At 46.7% G+C, this 20,974-nt stretch overlaps 1 protein-coding gene across 1 annotated transcript in view; it reads right to left on the bottom strand.

The window, feature by feature from the left end:
* The window catches only part of NELL1 (neural EGFL like 1), an 846,265-nt gene that overhangs the window by 32,361 nt on the left and 792,930 nt on the right, over nucleotides 1–20,974 (bottom strand). The window contains exon 15 of the mRNA XM_089662420.1: nucleotides 16,957–17,150. Within this exon, the coding sequence (XP_089518546.1) occupies nucleotides 16,957–17,150 (194 nt within the window). The remainder of the gene's footprint in view (nucleotides 1–16,956; nucleotides 17,151–20,974) is intronic.

The following is a 20,974-nucleotide window of genomic DNA, read 5'->3' as shown; positions in this document are numbered from 1 at the left end:
AGTTGACAGCAACAGATTCCAAATGCAAATAGCACACTTGAAATGAACTCTGGACCTTTTATCTGCTCATTGTAATTGGGATAATGAGGGAATAACACACACCTGGCCATGGAACAGCTGAGAAGTCAATTGTCCCATTACTTTTGGTCCCTTAACAAGTGGGAGGCACATATGCAAACTGTTGTAATTCCTACACCGTTCACCTGATTTGGATGTAAATACACTCAAATTAGAGCTGACAGTCTGCAGTTAAAGCACATCTTGTTCGTTTCATTTCAAATCCATTGTGGTGGTGTATAGAGCCAAAAATGTTAGAATTGTGTCCATGTCCCAATATTTATGGACCTGACTGTATATGTATGTATATATGTGTGTGTATGTATGTACAGTGTATATATATATATATATGTGTGTGTATGTATGTATATATGTGTGTGTATGTATGTACAGTGTATATATATATATATATACACACACACACAGTATAATCTTCTGGATATATATCACGGGGCTAATGAGTGTTTACAGAAATGTCCCATTAACTGACTTCTCCTAATTAGTACAACAGTGAAACAATCGCGCTCGGGTTGGCGGGATCTGACAGCGCAGAAAAGTGGCGTCTTACAAATCTCTTCCTTCCTCCCAGCTACGGTGTTCCTAACAAATCTCTGCTAATCCTCTCCCTATTCAATCAATTACTCCATTCTCAGCTAAGACTTTGAAGATTTTTTTTCCTCTCCCCAACCGATATTCTCTCTCCTTTATCCACCAAAAATAGAAAAAAAAAGAGCGCAGTGCGGTTGGAGAGGAGCTGCGGGGCAAATTGAGAGCGAACCAATTTCCCATGTCATCAATTATGTGAATGAAATCTTTAAGCAGCGGCCTCCTTGGCCGGGCTGTCGGGGCGATCATTAGCCGCACACTGTCTCTGGAAGGGAAGGAAATGATTTTCGGGGAGCGTCCCTCCTGCACGGCCGGCCGGATCAATATAAAAGGAGCGTTTCATTACAGGGTGGGGGGCGGCTGGTCCAACTCTGAACCCCTCCAATATGTCTTCTCCTGTCCCGGCTTCATAGACAGAGACTGGCCGGGCCGCACACGTCATTTCTGGCGCCAGGTGGTGTGCAAGAAGGTCGTGAACGATCGGCGGGACCAGACAGGAGTAGGGATCAGCGCTCTGATTTCATGACAACGTTCTCATTTGTCTTTGAATGTAATCCTCCAGCCTTCCCTTCTGTTGCAAACCGTTACATATAACTACATAGTATCTCAGGATCAATAAAGACACGTCCGCCGAGTTCAAATAACATAAAAATACATGAAATACTTTCTATCCTTGGGGCCCCCAGCATGCATGATCTAGATCCGTGCTCTCCAAACTGCAGCCCTTTGTTAGCCTGTATACGGCCCTTGGGGCACTATTCCTCCCACTGACACCAACGATGGGGCACTATTCCTCCCACTGACACCAATGATGGGGCACCATTCCTCCCACTGACACCAATGATGGGGCACCATTCCTCCCACTGACACCAATGATGGGGCACCATTCCTTCCACTGACACCAACGATGGGGCACCATTCCTCCCACTGACACCAATGATGGGGCACTATTCCTCCCACTGACACCAATGATGGGGCACTATTCCTCCCACTGACACCAATGATGGGGCACTATTCCTCCCACTGATACCAATGATGGGGCACTATTCCTCCCACTGACACCAATAATGGGGCACTATTCATCCCACTGACACCAATGATGGGGCACTATTTCTCCCACCGATACCAATGATGGGGCACTATTCCCCCACTGACACCAATGATGGGGCACTATTCCTCCCACTGATACCAATGATAGGGCACTATTCCTCCCACTGACACAAAGGATGGGGCACTATTCCTCCCACTGACACCAATGATGGGGCACTATTCCTCCCACTGACACCAATGATGGGGCACTATTCCTCCCACTGACACCAACGATGGGGCACTATTCCTCCCACCGATACCAATGATGAGGCACTATTCCTCCCACCGACACCAATGATGGGGCACTATTCCTCCCACCGACACCAATGATGGGGCACTATTCCTCCCACCGACACCAATGATGGGGCACTATTCCTCCCACCGACACCAATGATGGGGCACTATTCCTCCCACCGACACCAATGATGGGGCACTATTCCTCCCACCGACACCAATGATGGGGCACTATTCCTCCCACTGACACCAATGACGGGGCACTATTCCCCCACTGAAACCAATGACGGGGCACTATTCCTCCACTGACACCAACGACGGGGCACTATTCCCCCACTGACACCAATGATGGGGCACTATTCCCCCACTGACACCAATGATGGGGCACTATTCCTCCCACCGACACCAATGATGGGGTACTATTCCCCCACTGATACCAATGATGGGGCACTATTCCTCCCACCGACACCAATGATGGGACACTATTCCTCCCACTGACACCAATGTCACCACTATTCCTCCCACTGCCCCACCATCGGTGTCAGTGGGAGGAATAGTGCGCCTCCCCATCAGTCTTGCACAGTTGTACCGGCTCCTCCCCTTCAATCTTGCACAGGTGTACCGGCTCCTCCCCTTCAGTCTTGCACAGGTGTACCGGCTCCTCCCCTTCAGTCTTGCGCAGGTGTACCAGCTCCTCCCCTTCAGTCTTGCACAGGTGTACCGGCTCCTCCCCTGAACTGAAATGGCTTACTCGGATTTCACTGCACACTGGGAGCTGCAGCCAGTCAGATAGAGCTCCGCCTCATTTCCTGGCTGGAGGACCTCCAGTATCATCTCACTCTATTCTCCCCAGCCTGACTGTTCCTGGCCCCACCCCTTTCATTTTTTGGATTTCAGTTCTTTCCATCACAAAGGTTGAGCATCACATGTGGACGTCACCTAGGGTGGTCTGAATGCCTAGGAACACCCACTCCTCCAGATCAGGCATTTTTTGATATTTGCATAACTCCTCCTAAGAGCCAGCCCTTTGCTTGATTCAGGGCTGAGGGGTCTCTGAAGGAGTACTGAGGTAGGGTGCTATGATGTTTTCAGGAAGCAATGTACAGCTCACACTAGCCATGGTCTGCCTCCATAGCATAAAGAAGCACAGAGACCCAGTGAAAAAAAAAAATATCATTATATAAGTTGTCATTAGCATGTTGATGAGGGGGAGGGGGAACCAGGAAGATAAGCAGCCTAAATTTCAGCTTTAACTCCTCCATGGCCAGAGATATACAGAGTGCCTAGGCATATTCTAGGATTTAGCAAAGGCTGTCCCCCTGCATGTTCCTATTGGCTGGTGTGACCTGTCTGTGTAGCCATGAGCAGCTCCATACTACCAAAAAGTGTTACTCCCAATGCAGGCTGTGGGCTGATTCTGGGAGGAGTCATGCAAATGCCTTGATGGGTGGATGGTGCTCCTCGGCCTTTTGGCTCCAGTCTAGTGTAGTATCTGTTCTTCTCAGTGTCCAGTAGGGGCGCTCCACCATCATTCCTGCTTGCGGGGATGACTGGTTGTATAGTACCCCTGCTGGTAGGATGGGGGTCCTGATGGTTAGTACAGGCTGGAACAGAAACTGAGGTGCCCACAGGCCTGGAAGTAATTCCCCCTGGAAAACCGGAGGGGCCCAGTTCCTCCTGGTTTGAATGGATCTACCTTGTCTGGCCAGGGGTCGGGGAGGCAGAAAGTCTGCAAACCAGTGCCCCCTGAGAGTGGTCGCCTCAGGGGTGCTCTTAGTAACACTTGGGTGTGGGACCCCAATGTGTGAAAAGGCACATGGTCACTAATTCTACACTTTTCCTGCACTGCGCCTTTTAGGGCCGGGCCTTTTGGCTAAGTTCTGGGCAATTTTTGCTACGGGCCCCAGGACCTGGCCAGGGCACAATCTGCACGGCCACTTATTTATTTAATTTACTTTCTCCTCACGTTTGTCACTTTTCACTTTTGTGTGTGTTTTCTTTTTCACAGGATGGTAGGGTGAGGGTCCTCGGGCCTACCCTGAAGTCTAGGGGGAGGATGTGTGGCCTTTTGGTTCCTTCCTCCCCTGTCCCTAGGGGGTTTTCTCTTCGGGAGAGCCCCCTTACCAAGTACTTGGTGGCTGGCTTCGGCTGGCCACAAGGAACGGTGGTCCGCCAGGCCTTTTGGCTAGGTGGACCACATGGGAACCTTGTCCCTGTGAGGAGCTTCGTGCCCCGGAGGATCAGGGTAGAGATCCATCCCCTTCGGGGATGGACAAAGCACACCCCTAAGTGCACTTTTTTTGTGTGGTGTTCTGCACTTTTTGTGAACACTTACGGGTTTTTCTGTTTTTGCAAGTTCGCGGACTTAAAAAAAAAAAAAATCTGTTCTTCTCAGTGTCCAGTAGAGGCGCTGTGCCATCATTCTGGCCTTTTGGTAGGAATGGATGGCTGGATAGTATCCCTTCTGGTATGATGAGGGCTCTCAAGGCTGATCCTGGCTAGAATAGAAATCGGGGCATCCGGGGGATGTAGAACACGGGAGTAATTCTCCCCAGGAAGACTGAGAGGGGGCCCAGTAACTCCTGATTGGAATAGGTCTTCCTTGTCTGGCCATTGGCTGGGAAGGCAGAAAATCTGCAGTGGGAGTTGATTGCCTCAGGAGTGCTCTTTGTACCATGTAGGCATGGAAACCCCACGTAAGAACGACCACAAGGCCGTGGCACTCAACCACTTTGGGATAGGACTTTTGGCAATTATTTTTAGCTACAAGGCCTAGCCAGTGCACATGCCAAGGCACTATCTACGGAATTTATTTTCTCTCACGTTTGACACTTTGCACTTTTGACTGTGCTTCTTTTACTGGATGGAGGGTGTGGGTCCTCGGGTCTACCCTGAAGTCTAGGAGGAGGATGTGTAGCCATTAGTTTCCTTCGTTCCCTGAACTGGGGGGTGGGGCTTCTCTTTGGGAGAGCCCCTAATCCAGTACTTGTTGGCCAGCTTCAGCTGACCATGAGGAAAGGGGTCCACCAGGTTTTTTGAAGACCACGTTGGAACATTGCCCATGTCAGGAACCTCATGCCCCGGGGGTTCAGGGTAAGGTCCTACTCCAGGGCTTGGACAAGAGACACCCCCTTAAGTTAACTTTTTGTGTGTGTGTGTATTTACATGCATGTTCTTTTGTGCACTTAGGTGTTTTAGTTTGGTGCACCACCATGGATTAAAAAAAAAAATGGGTCAGTCTGGAGGAGTTGGCTTTCCTAGAAAGACTTCATTTGCTCATGCTTCCCCCCCCCCCCCTTCCCCCTAGGAAATGCTTGCTTGTGATGCTGAGTCTCCATGAATAAAAGAACCAGGGGCGGACTGACAACTCATGGGGCCCCCGGGCAATAAGGGATCATGGGGCCCCTGTGTCCTTGCCCAAACGCAAAAAAAGCCTATGAAAAAGGTACCAGGGGCATCTCATGGGGCCCCCTACTGATCCTAGGCCTTCAGGCAGTGCCTGAGTTTCCAAATGGTCAGTCCACCCCTGGAAAGAACCGAAATCCAATGAATGAAATGGAGGAGGAGGTCAGGGACAGTCAGGATGGAGAGGAAAAAGCTAGATGATGCTGGACATCTTCCAGCCAGGAAATGAGAAGCTCCCAGTGTGCAGTGAAATCAGAGTAAGCCATTTCAGTCCTGGAGAGGAACTTGCACAACTAAATTGAAACTTTAAAAAAAAAAAATTCCCAAAACCTGGTATGTAATTTTATCCGGGTGATTAGAAGAAGTGACTGGGGCTGGTCCTCGCAGCGGCTGTCTGTTGAATATAAAATCAGTATTGTGATTTATTTATAAAGCCAAATTACCGGGCGAGCATTAGAGTCAGAAGCGATAAATTGTTGCAGTGATCACCAATGACTCCTCATTGATCGCTGAATGCTCAACACTCCATCATTGTTAAAGCTGCTTCAGGTCTTTCCTCTCATTGCTGCCGATTAGAGCCCCGCGAAATCCCAGGCCAGTTTAAAACATGGCCTTGTTTAGATTCAACCTGTCTGCAGTCTGCACTGTACAGCGTAGAGAACAGCCTTGTCTGCAAAAAAAAAAATGCCATTTCTCTTCAATATTCCTTCCAACAGACGTGGTTTTGCTTGATGGACTCTTTGCAGCACCTCTTCATTGATGGACATGTCTGTCCAGCACATTTTCAAGATCCTCCAGTAGCATGGAAGTTCAAAACTTCTTTATTCAGGGCATTGTGAGGAAAAGGCCAGACTTACATTTGTAGCAATCGTCTCTTTGTGCGTGGCGGGAGGTTGTTCCTCATAATCTATGAAGTCTCCAGAAGCGTTGGCTTTGGACTTGGCAATTTCATCAATGTCGTTCTTCAGGTTTTCATCAAACCATAGACCAAGATATTGGAATGTGGTTACTTGCTCTATTCTTCCATTTTCAAGTATTAGTTCTACATCATGGCTGCTTTTTCCGCAATCTTGAATATCTTCTGCCCAGTCAAGTAGTACAAAGGTTAAAAAAAAAAGGCATTTTCCTTCAATATTCCTTCCACCAGATATGGTTTTGCTTGACGGACTTTTTGTAGTGCCTCTTCATTTGTGACCAAGTCCGGCTAGCTGATTTTCAAGATCCTCCAGTAGCATCGCAGTTCAAAACTTCTTTATTCAAGGCATTGTGATGCAAAGGCCAGACTTACATTTGTAGCAATCTTCTCTTTGTGTGTGGAGAGAGGTTGTTCCTCATAATCTATGAAGTCTCCAGAAGCGTTGGCTTTGGACTTGGCAATTTCATCAATGTCGTTCTTCAGGTTTTCATCAAACCATATCCTAAGGTATTGGAATTTGGTTAGTTGCTCTATTCTTCCAGTTTCAAGTATTAGTTCTACATCATGGCTGCTTTTCCACAATCTTGAATATCTCCTTACCAGTCAAGTAGTACAAATGTAAAAAAAATGGCATTTTCCTTCAATATTCCTTCCACCAGATATGGTTTTGCTTGATGGACTTTTTGTAGTACCTCTTCATTTGTGACCACAACCGGCTAACTGATTTTCAAGATCCTCCAGTAGCACCGCTGTTCACAACTTCTTTTTTGGGGGTTTACATCATGGCTGCTTGACCTTTCCTGTAAATCAACAATCCACCATGTTCTTTTTCTTCCTTTTCTGTTCTTTACCTCCTTCTCTGACACAATTTTGACTAGCTCTTCTCCCGTAATGTAAAAATAAGTTATAAAAATTCCATTTCTCTCCACCATGTTCTTCTCCCTTTCCCTCCATCACGTTCTTCTCCCTTTATCTCCATCACGTTCTTCTCCCTTTATCTCCACCACATTCATCTCCCTTTCCCTCCACCACGCTCTTCTCCCTTTCCCTCCACCATGTTCTTCTCCCTTTCCCTCCATCACGTTCTTCTCCCTTTCCCTCCATCACGTTCTTCTCCCTTTCCCTCTACCACATTCTTCTCCCTTTCCCTCCACCACGTTCTTCTCCCTTTCCCTCCATCACATTCTTCTCCCTTTCTCTCTACCACATTCTTCTCCATTGCCCTCCCACCATGTTCTTCTCCCTTTCCTTCCACCATGTTCTTCTCCCTTTCCCTCCACCACGTTCTTCTCCCTTTCCCCCACCATGCTCTTCTCCCTTTCCCCCACCATGCTCTTCCCTCTTTCCCTCCACCACGTTCTTCTCTCTTTCCTGTCCTTTACAAGTTCTGTAACACAATCCTGAATAGCTCCTTTACAGTCAAGTAGTACTAAGGTTAAAAAAGAAAATGGCATTTCCCTTCTATATAATATGGTAAAAAAGTGGAATTTCCCTTCAATATAATATAATTAAACAAAAATTGGAATTTCCTTCCAACAGACATGGTTTTGCTTGATGGACATTTTGCAGCACCTCATGTCTGTCCAGCTGATTTTCAAGATCCTTATTTAGCAGCACAGTTCAAAAACTTCACTACAGGCCTTTACTGACCATTTGGAAACTCGGGCACTGCCCGAGGGCCCGGGGTCAGTAGGGGGCCCCATGAGATGCCCCTGGTACCTTTTTCATAGGCTTTTTTTTAGTTTGGACAAGGACATAGGGGCCCCATGATCCCTTATTGCCCGGGGGCCCCATGAGTTGTCAGTCCGCCCCTGCTTCTCTATTAGAGACCTTGTGACAAAAAGACAAGACTTGCATTTGTAGCCATCTTCTCTTTGTGCATTGAGGGAAATTGTTCCTCATAATCTCCTGAGTCTCCAGAAGGCTTTGACCTTGGCAACTTCATCAACATTGTTCTTCAGGTTTTCATTGCACTATATTTCATGATATTTGAAGTTTGGTACTTTATTTTTCCATTTAAAGCATTAGTTTTACTTCGTGGCTGCTTGACCTTTCCTGTAAGTCATCAATCCACTATGTTCTTCCTTTCCGGTTCTTTACCTTGTGCTCTAACACAATCTTGAATAGCTCTTCTCCCGGTATAAATAAGGTAGAAAAATGCCATTTCCTTTCAATATTCCTTCCAACAAACGTGGTTTTGCTTAATGGACTTTTTGCAGCACCTTCATTGGTGACCATGTCCATCCAGCTGATCCTCATGTAGCACCGCAGTTCAAAAAGTATTTATTAGAGACATTGTGATGAAAAGGCCAGGTTTGCGTTTGTAGAAATATTTTTGTGCGTAGAGGGAAATTGTGCCACATAATCTGTTGAATCTTCAGAAGCTTTGGCTGTGGCCTTGGCAATTTTAGGTTTTCATTGAACCATATACCAAGATATTGGAAGTTGGTTACCTGCTCTCTTCCATTTCCAAGCAGTAGTATTACATCATGGTTGCTTGACCTTTCCTGAATGTCATCCACCCACCACATTGTTCGTCTACCTTCACAGTTCCTTACCTTGTTTTCTAACACAATCTTGAATATCTCCTCTCCAGTAAAGTAGTAGTAAGGTAAAAAAAAACTGGCATTTCCCTTGGATATTCCTTCCAACAGACATGGTTTTGCTTGATTGACTTTTTGTAGCACCTTTTCCATGGTGACCACGTCCAACTAGCTGATTTTTAAGATCCTTCAGTAGCACTGCAGTTCAAAACGTCTTCATTAGAGACATTGTGATGAAAAGACCAGACTTGTGTTTGTAACAATCTTCTCTGTGCATGAAGGGAAATTGTTCCTCGTATTTTCTTGAGACTCCAGAAGCTTTGGCTTTGGCCCTGGTGATTCCATTAACAATGTTCTTCAAGATTTCATTGATCCATTTCCCAAGATGTTGGAAGTTAGTTACTTCTTCTCTATTCTTCCATTTTTAAAGCATTTGTTTTACATCATGACTGCTTGTCCTTTCCTGGATGTCAGCATATCCACCATGATCTTCTCTTCTTCCTTCCCCATTCTTTACCTTAGTCTCCAACACAATCTTGAATAACTTGTCTCCAGTCAAGTAGTAATAAGGTAAACAATAGGCATTTCCCAGCAATATTCCTTCCAAAAGATGTGGTTTTGCTTGATGGACTCTTTGCAGCACCTCTTCATTCATGACCATGTCAATCCAGCTGATTTTCAAGACCCATATGTAATACCACAGTTCAAAACATCTTTATTGGAGACATTGTGAAGAAAAGACCACCCTTGCGTTTGTCGGAGGTTGTTCCTCATAATCTCTTACGCCTCCAGAAGCTTTGGCTTTGGCCTTGGTTCTTCGGGATCTCATTGATCCATTTTCCAAGATATTGGAAGTTAGTTACTTGCTCTATTCTTCCATTTTTAAAGCATTTGTTTTACATCATGGCTGCTTGTCCTTTCCTGGATGTGGCATATCCACCATGATCTTTCCTTCTCCCTTCCCCATTCTTTACCTTGTTCTCCAACACAATCTTGAATAACTTGTCTCCAGTCAAGTAGTAATAAGGTAAACAATAGGCATTTCCCAGCAATATTCCTTCCAAAAGATGTGGTTTTGCTTGATGGACTTTTTGCAGCACCTCTTCATTGATGACCATGTCCATCCAGCTGATTTTCAAGACCCATATGTAATACCACAGTTCAAAACATCTTTATTGGAGACATTGTGAAGAAAAGACCACCCTTGTGTTTGTCGGAGGTTGTTCCTCATAATCTCTTACGCCTCCAGAAGCTTTGGCTTTGGCCTTGGTTCTTCGGGATCTCATTGATCCATTTTCCAAGATATTGGAAGTTAGTTACTTGCTCTATTCTTCCATTTTTAAAGCATTTGTTTTACATCATGGCTGCTTGTCCTTTCCTGGATGTGGCATATCCACCATGATCTTTCCTTCTCCCTTCCCCATTCTTTACCTTGTTCTCCAACACAATCTTGAATAACTTGTCTCCAGTCAAGTAGTAATAAGGTAAACAATAGGCATTTCCCAGCAATATTCCTTCCAAAAGATGTGGTTTTGCTTGATGGACTTTTTGCAGCACCTCTTCATTGATGACCATGTCCATCCAGCTGATTTTCAAGACCCATATGTAATACCACAGTTCAAAACATCTTTATTGGAGACATTGTGAAGAAAAGACCACCCTTGTGTTTGTCGGAGGTTGTTCCTCATAATCTCTTACGCCTCCAGAAGCTTTGGCTTTGGCCTTGGTTCTTCGGGATCTCATTGATCCATTTTCCAAGATATTGGAAGTTAGTTACTTGCTCTATTCTTCCATTTTTAAAGCATTTGTTTTACATCATGGCTGCTTGTCCTTTCCTGGATGTGGCATATCCACCATGATCTTTCCTTCTCCCTTCCCCATTCTTTACCTTGTTCTCCAACACAATCTTGAATAACTTGTCTCCAGTCAAGTAGTAATAAGGTAAACAATAGGCATTTCCCAGCAATATTCCTTCCAAAAGATGTGGTTTTGCTTGATGGACTTTTTGCAGCACCTCTTCATTGATGACCATGTCCATCCAGCTGATTTTCAAGACCCATATGTAATACCACAGTTCAAAACATCTTTATTAGAGACATTGTGAAGAAAAGACCACCCTTGTGTTTGTCGGAGGTTGTTCCTCATAATCTCTTACGCCTCCAGAAGCTTTGGCTTTGGCCTTGTTTAGTCGGGATCTCATTGATCCATTTTCCAAGATATTGGAAGTTGGTAGCTTGCTCTATTCTTCCATCTTCAAACTTTAGTTTTACTTCAGATAACCTAAAATATGAAATCCTCGTCTTACAAAGTGGTTGGGGAGTGCAGAGATTTGCTCCGGGCCCTTCTATATCTCCAAGAGGTTCTGACCAAACCAGATCCAGGAGAACATGACCTCCATATTAAACTATGCCACTCTAAGAAAACAGCTCACCCAGTAAGTGTTCAACTTTCTTCCCAACTTTTTTTTTTTTCTTTTCCTGCCACTCGTACCGACATTATTCACACAGCTGTGTTTTCCTTCTCAGTCCAAAATAGAAAGTTATATATTAAAAAAGTGTCAGTTAAAAATGGATGCAGGTTTAAGATTTCTCCGCATAAAACAGACACCCGTAGTAATCTGGAGCAAACGACCCTGCAGGTGTTGCTTGGCAATGTGCTTCCACATTTGCATATTCCATTTAATCCTCGGGATGATTATAGATGCTCATTACAGCGCGAACAACGGCACACCGCTGCAAAGTTACCAGAAGTTCTTCTAGAACTTGGTGGAGACTTAAAGGGAAATGCCAGACCTATTTTTTTGTTTTTTGTTTTTTTAAGAGTGTGATAGTTTTTATTTTGCCTTAGTGTAAATCTTAAACTAGTGATGATGTTTTCAAGACCTTGACTGTACTTTTGTGCATAGAGAAGCCATATTTGTTTTCTTCTGTCTTTGTTCCGCAGACACACCAGATCTTGCCCCCCGCTGATTGACCATTCCACTTGCCCCACTGCTAAGTAAACCAAGGGGCAGGGTCATTGACCAATGAAGTCATTGACATTTGTTTGTTTCGGGGGTGGGAAGTGGCACTGCCATTCGTCAGGAGATTAGCGCTGGCAGGTGACTCTTGCCCCTTGTGATGTCATTGACCAATGATGTCACAAGGGGTGGGATCACACACTGTCGCTTTGAACCTGTCATCGCTTACCCCACCACTAGGTGAAAAAAAGGGTCAGGGTCACCTGCCACTAAGTGACCCTTCCCACCTAATTTACTTGGTAATGGGGGAAGCGGCGATGTCATTTAGCGGCAGCCAAGCAACTGGAGCGGACATGTTGGCGGATGGCACTCATCATGGCGTGGAGCTATTTCATTGGATTATTTTAGGGGTACCATGTACCCCTTGTTCATTCACATGGGTGGTGGATGCGATCTTCTAGATTCCAATAGCGTACCGCACACACCCACAATGACTGGGCCAGGGTTGTGGGAAAGAGGTCCTCCTCAACATGGGGACAAGGTGCTTTGGGGTCTTCCTTCTAACCCCTCCCCCCTTACCCAGCAAAGTGCCACCCACATGTTGAGGGCATGTGACCTAGTATGGGTTAGGAAGTGGGGCGGGAAGCACACTCATTTCCCTCTTTTCCGGCCTGCCAGGATACATACTTGGATAAGAGTCGAGTATGGATTTTTTTTTGGGGAGGGGGGAGGGGGGAGGGGGAAGGCATGGCATTTTTTTCTATTTGGTGTGCAGTTCCCATTAAAACTACTACCAGACCTGAAGGGCCTGATAAGGATTGGTGGGAACCCCCATATTGTTTTTCTTTTTTAATGCTGGCTTTTTAACAACCAATTACTCTTCCCTGCTGCTAACAGCAGGGTTGAGTCACTGGTTGTTAGGATGCTAACAACCTACACAAATTACGGGCAAAAATGCACCAAAAAATGCACGTACTTGCGTTTTTTGCTGCTATTCCATTGCAGTCTATGGGCACAAACTTGCACTGCACCGCACCAAAGTAGCACATGCACATTCCCCAAAGTTGCACTAGCATTGCATTGATGTGAACGGACACCATCAAAAACATTGATTTCACATTGGAAAACTGAGTGTGAACAGGGCCTTATTGATGATAGGTTAGTCATCTGCCAAGCTGCCTTTTGTTGCCTACACTTAACTCCTTCCTATATGGATAGGAATGTATTATACCAGGGGCGGACTGACAACTCATGGGACCCTTGGGCAATAGGGGATCATGGGGCCCCTGTGTCCTTGCCCAAACTCAAAAAAGCCTATGAAAAAGGTACCAGGGGCTTCTCATGGGGCCCCCTACTGACCCCAAATGGTCAGTCCGCCCCTGTATTATACAGAATGCCAGGATGCCCCAGTGTTATGTCCTTTTTTTGGGGGGAGGGGAGTTGTTTCTGCCCATACAATGTTTGGTGAAGTAGATGCCGGTAATATATCCAAGACACCCTGTGCCCCATGTCTCTGTGGTGCCCCAGTGCAGCAATAGCACAAAAAGCCCAAACCAAACTTCTAAAAAGTTTGATCAGTCGAGGTCTGGCCAAAGTTTTTAGAAATTCACAACCTTCCATCCATGTTTGTATAACAGAGCAATGATACAAAACGTTTTGGAAGCACCTGACAGACCAACCAGATAAGATGGTGGAGACAAAAAAATTCCACCAAGGCTACGAAGACAGAAAAGGGGGGACCCGGTGACACCGGCAGTCAAGCTAAGGTCGGGGACCAGCAGCAGCAGAAGATAAAAGGCGGCAATGGCCTTCAGAGACAACTTTGATCCCAATCTACAAGAAGTTTTTTGGAAATCCAAAAATTACAAAAATAGGTCCATCTAAGTTCATGAAATTTGGTCTGAATGTAACTCAATTAAAAATTTAGAATCAACTGGAATAGCAATGAGTGACTATCTGGACAACCAACAAGATGGCGGAGCGCTGCGTGTCACCTAGATGCAGGTATAACGATGCGTTTCCACAGCTGCAATGCTGATGAATTATTCATGTGCGTTCCTAGCTCAGCTCAATATTTTAATTGAATTTAAAGATGATGAATTCATTACGAGTTGATTTCAATTAACGTTATTGGGATGCGCAGCTCTGGGAGGAGAAGCAGAGTCCCGGGTTATGTTAGAATAATGTAAATATTTGTAGCCGGAATAAATGCCGGCAGCTTTCGGGCCGAAGTCCCGAGCCGATTACCTGAATCTTTTTTTTTTTTTGCTTGATTAACGAACACCTGCAGCTCTGGAGGAGACCATCTGCTATGCAGGACAAGGTCATGGTAGGCAAAATATGTAGCTGCGCCTGTCCTGTAAACCAAACACTTTGATGTACGGTTGTATACTTACCAACATGTCAGTCCTGGTTCTCTGTGGGTTAGCCCTCCCTACAGTCCACCCCAAGCAGGACCGGGACAAGAGGAGAAGCTGCCCTGGGCACAGTGGTGGTGGGGGGGGGGCGCATGTTTCAGGTCAGTGACTGATAAACTACTGCTGGCAAGCTGTGCTCCAACACACCCACTCTTCACCTCCACCATACCATGCATGTGCAACTACCTTCAAGTCACGCAAAAGCAAGCGATTGGCTATCTACATGCAGTTCACACCCAATGGCAACCATGGGCAGCCATGGCAAGGGGACAGAGAATGGGGGTAGGGCATGCAATATATAGGCAATCAGGAAGCGATTGGCTATCTACATGCAGTTCTGCATCCTTGCCCTGGGTGATGGACAAACCTCTCCCAGTACTGACCTCAAACCCACCAAGTTACCAAGTGGTCCCACTCAGACCCTGTCCACTGATCAGAGTGACCTCAGTTCCAAATCCTTGCCCTTGATGCTGGACAAACCTCTCCCGGTACTGACCTCAAGCCCACCAAGTTACCAAGTGGTCCCACTCAGACCCTGTCCACTTATCAGCGTGGCCTCAGTTCCACATCCTTGCCCTTGATGCTGGACAAACCTCTCCTGGTACTGACCTCAAGCCCACCAAGTTACCAAGTGGTCCCACTCAGACCCTGTCCACTGATCAGAGTGGCCTCAGTTCTGCATTCTTGCCCTTGATGCTGGACAAACCTCTCCCAGAACTGACCTCAAGCCTACCAAGTTACCAAGTGGTCCCACTCAGACCCTGTCCACTTATCAGTGTGGCCTCAATTCTGAATCCTTGCCTGGATGGTGGACAAACCTCTCCCAGTACTGATCTCAAGACCACCAAGTTGCCAGGTGGTCCTACTCAGACCCTGTCTACTGATCAGAGTGGCCTCTGTTCTGCATCCTTGCCCTTGATGCTGGACAAACCTCTCCCGGTACTGACCTCAAGCCCACCAAGTTACCAAGTGGTCCCACTCAAACCCTGTCCACTTATCAGAATGGCCTCAGTTGTGCATCCTTGCCCTTGATGCTGGACAAACCTCTCCCAGTACTGACCTCAAGCCCACCAAGTTACCAAGTGGTCCCACTCAGACCCTGTCCACTTATCAGAGTGGCCTCAGTTCCTCATCCTTTCCCTTGATGCTGGACAAACCTCTCCCAGTACTGACCTCAAGTCTACCAAGTACTGATCTCAAGACCACCAAGTTACCAGGTGGTCCCACTCAGACCCTGTCTACTGATCAGAGTGGCCTCTGTTCTGCATCCTTGCCCTTGATGCTGGACAAACCTCTCTCGGTACTGACCTCAAGCCCACCAAGTTTCCAAGTGGTCCCACTCAGACCCTGACTACTTATCAGAGTGGCCTCAGTTCCTCATCCTTTCTCTTGATGCTGGACAAACCTCTCCCAGTACTGACCTCAAGCCTACCAAGTTACCAAGTGGTCCCACTCAGACCCTGTCCACTTATCAGTGTGGCCTCAATTCTGAATCCTTGTCCTGGATGCTGGACAAACCTCTCCCGGTACTGACCTCAAGACCACCAAGTTACCAGGTGGTCCCACTCAGACCCTGTCTACTGATCAGAGTGGCCTCCATTCTGCATCCTTGCCCTTGATGCTGGACAAACCTCTCCCAGTACTGATCTCAAGACCACCAAGTTACTAGGTGGTCCCACTCAGACCGTCTACTGATCAGAGTGGCCTCTGTTCTGCATCCTTGCCCTTGATGCTGGACAAACCTCTCCCGGTACTGACCTCAAGCCCACCAAGTTACCAAGTGGTCCCACTCAAACCCTAACTACTTATCAGAGTGGCCTCAGTTCCTCATCCTTTCCCTTGATGCTGGAAAAACCTCTCCCAGTACTGACCTCAAGCCCACCAAGTTACCAAGTGGTCTCACTCAAACCCTGTCCACTTATCAGAATGGCCTCAGTTGTGCATCCTTGCCCTTGATGCTGGACAAACCTCTCCCAGTACTGACCTCAAGCCCACCAAGTTACCAAGTGGTCCCACTCAGACCCTGTCCACTTATCAGTATGGCCTCAGTTCTGCATCCTTGCCCTTGATGCTGGACAAACCTCTCCCAGTACTGACCTCAAGCCCACCAAGTTACCAGGTGGTCCCACTCAGACCCTGTCTACTGATCAGAGTGGCCTCCTTCTGCATCCTTGCCTGGATGCTGGACAAACCTCTCCCGGTACTGACCTCAAGCCCTCCAAGTTACCAAGTAGTCCCACTCAGACCCTGTCCACTTATCAGAGTGGCCTCAGTTCTGTATCCTTGCCCTTGATTCTGGACAAACCTCTCCCAGTACTGACCTCAAGCCCAACAAGTTACCAAGTGGTCCCACTCAGACCCTGACTACTTATCAGCGTGGCCTCAGTTCTGAATCCTTGCCTGGATGCTGGACAAACCTCTCCCAGTACTGACCTCAAGCCCACCAAGTTACCAAGTTGTCCCACTCAGACCCTGTCCACTGATCAGAGTGGCCTCAGTTCCGCAACTGGTTAAGATATCAAAGTAATGCATATATTTTTTTTTTTTTAGGACAAAATTATTGCTGAATTTCTGAACAGGTCCATCAACAAAAATGTAAAAATATCTGAACTGGTTACAGTACTTTAGCTGCTTGTTGGATATAGAACCACTTTAGAGTACATAGCCTGGGGACGGGTCTTAGTAGAACATGAAAGATTCCCCCCATGGATGGAGAGCGTGGGACGTTACCTTGCAGGAACATACTGAGCAGCGGTCCTCTTTCAAGGTCCAGACTTGCCCGTTGCGCTTAAGCCCGTCGTCATGAGGGCAATCGCCAGTGCAGGACGGTCCCGACGTGCAGAGACAGTCGAAGCCGCCTTCCAGGTTGACGCAGGCGGAATCGTTCCAGCAGGTGTGCGTCCTTAGAGCGCATTCATCAATGTCTGTGGGAGTAAAAAAAAAAAACATAAATAATGCTGATATTTTCCATCCTACAGAATATTATAAAACATGGCGGTGTGACTGACAGTCCCGGAATTAGGACTACGAACATGATGGTGTATGGAGTTCGTTATTTACCCCCTCGCCCTCCAGAGGATTCCCTCCCCTTCCTGACCAGGCCATTTTTTGCGTTACGGCGCTGCGTTAATGTAACTGACAATTGCGCGGTCATGCAACGCCACACCCAGATGAAATTTTCGACCTTTTTTCCCACAAATTGAGCTTTCTTTTGGTGGTATTTGATCGTCTGTGTGTTTTTTTATATTTTACGCTATAAGCAAAAAAAGACTGACAATTTTGAGAAAAATAACAATATTTTGGACTTTTTGCTATTAAACATGTCCAGTAAAAAATTTTTAAAAATCTAATTTTGTCATAAATTTCGGCCAAAATGTATTCTGCTCCGTGTCTTCGCTTAATAAAAAATCCCAATACGTGTCAATTAATTGGTTTACGTGAAAGTTATAGCATTTACAAATGGAGGTATAGATACTAGAATTTTTTTTTCTACTAGTAATGGCGGTGATCAGCGACATTTAGCGGGACTGCGGTGGGTGTTCTGACACTTGTGGGGAACTAACTTGGTGTCACTGACATCCCCAATGACACCAATAAAGTGATCAGTGCTAAAAAACAGCCCTGACACTGTACTAATGGCACTGGACAGGAAGGGGTTAAAAATGAGTTTTTAAAGACAGATGCAAAAGTTGCAATAAGGGACCAGAATGGAAGACTAAGGCCAACTCGCATGGTGCCAGGGTTGGATCTAGTCTATCTAATCTGGGGGTGCATTTAAAAAAAAAAAAAAAAAAAGGTCATGGGGGGCACAATGTCAACAGTTTGGGGAATATTTACTTAAACTGGTGCACTTTGCATGGGAGCCAATCAGCTTCTAACTTCTGCTTGTTCAATGAAGCTTTGACAATAAGACCTGGAAGCTGATTGGTTGCTATGCAGAGCTGCTCCAGATTTTCCACTCGCCAGTTTTAGTAAATAACCCCTTTGCGTCACTGACATTCCATCATGAAAACACCAGTATATATTAGGCTGCCATTACATTATGGGGGTGATTAAACAGAACCTGTGCCCCCTATATCTAAGTGTCCCCTTACATTAGGGTCCCCACCAGAGTGCACCCTTACATCTATGTCCACCATCAGAGCACATACTTACATCTATGTCCACCATCAGAGTTCCCCCTTACATCAGGGTCCCCGTCAGAGTTCCCTCTTACATCAGGGTTCCCATGAGAGTTCCCCCTTACATCAGGGTCCCCATCAGAGCGCACCCTTACATCTATGTCCACCATCAGAGCTCCCCCTTACATCAGGGTCCCCATCAGAGTTCCCCCTTACATCAGGGTCCCTATCAGAGCTCCCCCTTACATCAGGATCCCCATCAGAGTTCCCCCTTACATCAGGGTCCCTATCAGAGTTCCCCCTTACATCAGGGTCCCCACCAGAGCTCCCCCTTACATAAGGGTCCCCCCTGAGTTCCCCCCTACATCAGGGTCCCCACCAGAGTTCCCCCCTTACATCTCTGTCCACCACCAGAGTTCCCCCTTACATCGGGGTCCCCACCAGAGTTCCTCCTTACATCAGGGTCCCCATCAGAGTTCCCCCTTACATCAGTATCCCCATCAGAGTTCCCCCCTTACATCAGGGTCCACACCAGAGTTCCCCCTTACATCAGGGTCCACACCAGAGTTCCCCCTTACATCAGGGTTCCCATCAGAGTTCCCCCTTATATCAGGGTCCACATAAGAGTTCCCCCTTACATCAGGGTCCCCACCAGAGTTCCCCCTTACATTAAATGTCCACCACCAGAGTTCCCCCTTACATCAGGGTCCCCATTAGAGTTCACCCTTATATCAGGGTCCCCACCAGAGTTCCCCCTTACATCAAGGTCCCCATCAGAGTTCCCCCTTACATCAGGGTCCCCATCAGAATTCCCCCTCACATCAGGGTCCCCATCTGATTTCCCCCTTACATCAGGGTCCCCACCAGAGTTCCCCCTTACATCTATGTCCACCACAGAATTCCTCCTTACATCAAGGTCCCCATCAGAGTTCCCCCTTACATCAGGGTCCCCATCAGAATTCCCCCTCACATCAGGGTCCCCATCAGAGTTCACCCTTATATCAGGGTCCCCATCAGAGTTCACCCTTACATCAGAGTCCCCATCAGGGGCGGACTGACCATTTGGAAACTCGGGCACTACCCGAGGGCCCGGGGTCAGTAGGGGGCCCCATGAGATGCCCCTGGTACCTTTTTCATAGGCTTTTTTGAGTTTGGGCAAGGACACAGGGGCCCCATGATCCCCTATTGCCCGGGGGCCCCATGAGTTCTCAGTCCACCCCTGGTCCCCATCAGAGTTCCCCCTTACATCAGGGTCCCCATCAGAGTTCCCCCTTACATCAGGGTCCCCATCAGAATTCCCCCTTATATCAGGGTCCCCACCAGAGTTCCCCCTTACATCTATGTCCACCACCAGACTTCCTCCTTACATCAGGGTCCACCATCAGAGTTCCCCCTTACATCAGTGTCCCCATCAGAGTTCACCCTTACATCAGGGTCCCCGTCAGAGTTCCCGCTTACATCAGGTATGCCTTTCACAGTTCCGCCTTACATGGATTGTCCCAATCAGAGTTCCCCCTTACATCAGGTGTTCCCATCAGAGCGCACCCTTATATTCGTGTCCCCATCAAAGTTCCCTTTACATCAAGATCCCCATCAGAATTCCCCCTTTACATCAGGGTCCTCATCAGAGAACTCATATTTCATGTCACGTCATTGAGATTAACCACAAAACCTGAGCGATTTGTACCTGAAGGGATAAGAGTTGTGTTGGGCAGGATGTTCGAGTCGAACATCGGCCGTTTGTGTGTTTGAACACATGAACAGTAAGGGCGTTCGGCGGGCTCAGAGAAGATGCCGGGGTCAGGAAAAACGTAAGGGAGCTGCAATGGCTGAAGGAGGCTTCAGTGTGACCATATCTATCCTGGCTTCACTGCCTACTGAGCAGTTGACCTGGAAAAAGCATGCATCCAGTGATGTCTAAAAGCCCATCATGCGCGCTTGTTGGAGGTAAGGGGCTGACTGTGTAGGGAGGCCAGAATGCAGACGGGCCCCTCCAGACACTGAACATTCAACCAAAAGTAAACGCTGTGCATACTACATACACCTGAACAAAATTCCATCAAAGTACACAGAGCATGTGCAGTATGCTCGCTCCTTCTGCCAATTCTATCCTCTGCATATGCTGGCAATTGCAGGCTCTCAAAATGACAGCTGAGAGTTGCTGTGTAAATACAGAAGATGTGGAAGCGGCTGATGTAAAAAAAACAGACTTTGTTTATAAACATCGATCAGACGGGAGATACAAAGTGACATTGTTTATAAACATTGATTAGCCGGAGATAGATAGAAAGTAACATTGTTTATAAACATCGATCAGCAGGGGGTAGATAGAAAGTAACATTGTTTATAAACATTGATCAGATGAGAGATAGAGAGATACAAAGTAACATTGTTTATAAACATTGATCAGCCGGAGATAGATAGAAAGTAACATTGTTTATAAACATTGATCAGACAGGAGATAGAGAGATACAAAGTAACATTGTTAATAAACATTGATCAGCCGGAGATAGATAGAAAGTAACATTGTTTATAAACATTGATCAGACGGGAGATAGAGAGATACAAAGTAACATTGTTTATAAACATCGATCAGACGGGAGATAGAGAGATACAAAGTAACATTG

This window comes from Staurois parvus, unplaced genomic scaffold (assembly GCF_062004578.1).
Source record: "Staurois parvus isolate SC_StPar_1 unplaced genomic scaffold, SC_StPar_1.0 ptg001470l, whole genome shotgun sequence".
Taxonomy (NCBI): Eukaryota; Metazoa; Chordata; class Amphibia; order Anura; family Ranidae; genus Staurois; species Staurois parvus.
This window is presented reverse-complemented; position numbering and strand designations above follow the sequence as displayed.